The 2,418-nt window shown below is 24.1% G+C and overlaps 1 protein-coding gene across 1 annotated transcript; it reads left to right on the top strand.

Moving 5' to 3' along the window:
• Window positions 1-182: 182 nt before the first annotated feature.
• Window positions 183-2,328, top strand: LOAG_14648 (hypothetical protein; the record flags this gene model as incomplete). Its single annotated transcript, XM_020448840.1, has 5 exons — window positions 183-608; window positions 1,442-1,711; window positions 1,926-2,088; window positions 2,212-2,285; window positions 2,317-2,328. The coding sequence occupies 5 exons, from the start codon at window positions 183-185 to the stop codon at window positions 2,326-2,328; spliced, it is 945 nt and encodes a 314-aa protein (XP_020301044.1).
• Window positions 2,329-2,418: the final 90 nt, after the last annotated feature.

Raw genomic sequence — 2,418 nt, 5'->3', positions numbered from 1 at the left:
AGTTCATCGAGAAACTAATCAATATTATTATTTCTACGTATTTTTACATTCTTGCTGAAAATTTACATATCAAAAAAACTTTACGGTAAAAACTACTTTTGTGACAATTTGAATAATATAACAATATTTTATTAAAAAAAAATTTTATTGTTTAGCAAATTTTGTAGGGAACACGAATACCGATGCTTCAACAACAACAACAACAACTCCAACAACAACAACAACAACAACAACAACAACAACAACAACAACTCCAACAACAACAGCAGCAACGATATGCGAATGATTTTCAACTTAGCAATATTATTAAAACGAATAATACTAATAATAATAATAATAATAATAATAGTGGTGCTGTATATACAATAGCAACAACTCAAAATAACAACAATAATGTTACTATAAGCAGTATATTTCCTTGGATAACATCTACGATGATAACAACAATGGCAACAACAACAACAGCAGCAACAACAACAACAACAACAACAACAACAATGCAACAAAGATTTCAATCATCATTTAACATCATGGAACAAATTAGTAATACGAATGATTCTATTCAAGATCTTAGTCAACAACGAAATATTAATAATAACGAACATCAGGTAATATTTAAAATTAAAATTGTCGTTATTTTAATTGAAATTTTAACTATCTTCTTGTATAATTTATCATAATTTGCATTTTTATTATTTACTTGTTTACTTTCTTCTTTTTTGTAATAATTAATTTTTACTAACTTATTAGTCTTATTTATTTTCCACATTCTTTCTTTTCTTTGCCAAAAATTACAATTATTCATCTATCCCTATTTTTTCTTTTTTTTTTCTTTTTTCCTTTATTTTCATGAAATATATAATATTTCAAAATCAATAACCTTATTCTTATCCTACCGTAGGCAAAGATTTAATAACAATAGCATGAAACCATAATAACACATTTCAGATTAAAATTAAAATCTGTTTTTCTTGTTTTTTTTTACAATATTTTTGTAAACAACTTCTTTCTGCGAGATTTATTATTACTATTTTTTGGGTTATATTTCTCACTAATGATTGGATAAAAGGAAGGGGAAGGTGGAGTTTTGTTTTTATTATTCATATTTCAATTTCAAATTTTCTTCTGTATTCCTTTTTTTTCTCTTTCTCTCTTTCTTCTTCCGTTTTATTTTATCGAAAAGTTAGATTTTTACTTTATCATTTTCTCTTTTTTTCTTTTTTGTAACATTATTTCTTGAAAAATTAATTTTTTACAATTAAAATTTCTTTTAAAGTAAATTTGTTTACATTTTCATTCATTTATTAGATAAGTAATTTTTCTATTGAAAATTTTAAAAAAGACCATATTTTGTTTTTTTAAGAACATGAAATTTTAATTATTTAATTATTAAATGCAGCCATTATTTCGTTACTCAGTTATCGAAATTTTGATATTTCAGGAATTTGTAACATCAACTAATATACAATCATCAATAACACATATGAATGATGATGTTAAAACTAGTAGTGATTATTACAAGAATGAAACATTAGCAACGGTAATTAATCCAGTAAATGATGGTGGTGATGATGATGATGGTGATGATGATGATGATGATGATGATGGTGATGGTGTTGGAACAACTACAATGACCATTGATGGTCAATCATGTAAGCTAAATGTTGATGATGATAAAATTGATGATAATGGTACAACATCATATTTAAAGGTTTGTTTAATTTTATGATGCTTATTGATTTCATATTTATTAGTATTTTTTTTTTAGAAAATAAAAAATGAAACCGAAATTATGAAAGTATGTTTAATTATAAATGAAGTATAAAAATTATTAAAAATGAAAAAAGAAAAAGAAGGAAATGACATATATTTAACAAATAACAATAACATAAATTTATTAGTAATTAATTAATTTGTAATGATAGGAAGAAAATAGTATGAGTGAAACAAGTCCAACTCCAAGTGTATCATTCACCGGTGGTGGTTGTGGTAATAGTGGTAATAGTGGTAGCAGTTCATCAAGGCGCAAATGTTTTGCACCACAACGGCAACCAATTGATATCGATGATGAATGTAATCCACAAATTGGTTTGTTTTCATTATTTCTGCTTTTTCTTTTTATTAAATTTTCAAATTTTGAAAAATTTCAATTACTTTAAATTATTATAAAATTTTCAAAATTTAATTCGATACTTATGCTTTTCTTTTCAGAACAAAATGAAGATTTATTGGAAGATGATAAGACAGTAAATAAAGGAAATATCGAAAAATCACCTGAAGCAAAAGTGATTAATGAAGCACCGAAAAATGTTTTAGCTGCAAGTTTAGCTGCTAATATTAACCCCACAGGTAAATGGATATATATATATATATATATATATATATATATATATATATATATATATATATATTATTATT

Source organism: Loa loa (assembly GCF_000183805.2).
Source record: "Loa loa unplaced genomic scaffold supercont3.371, whole genome shotgun sequence".
NCBI classification, from domain to species: domain Eukaryota; kingdom Metazoa; phylum Nematoda; class Chromadorea; order Rhabditida; family Onchocercidae; genus Loa; species Loa loa.
The sequence above is the reverse complement of the archived record's forward strand: the minus strand, read 5'-3'. Positions and strand labels throughout refer to the sequence as shown.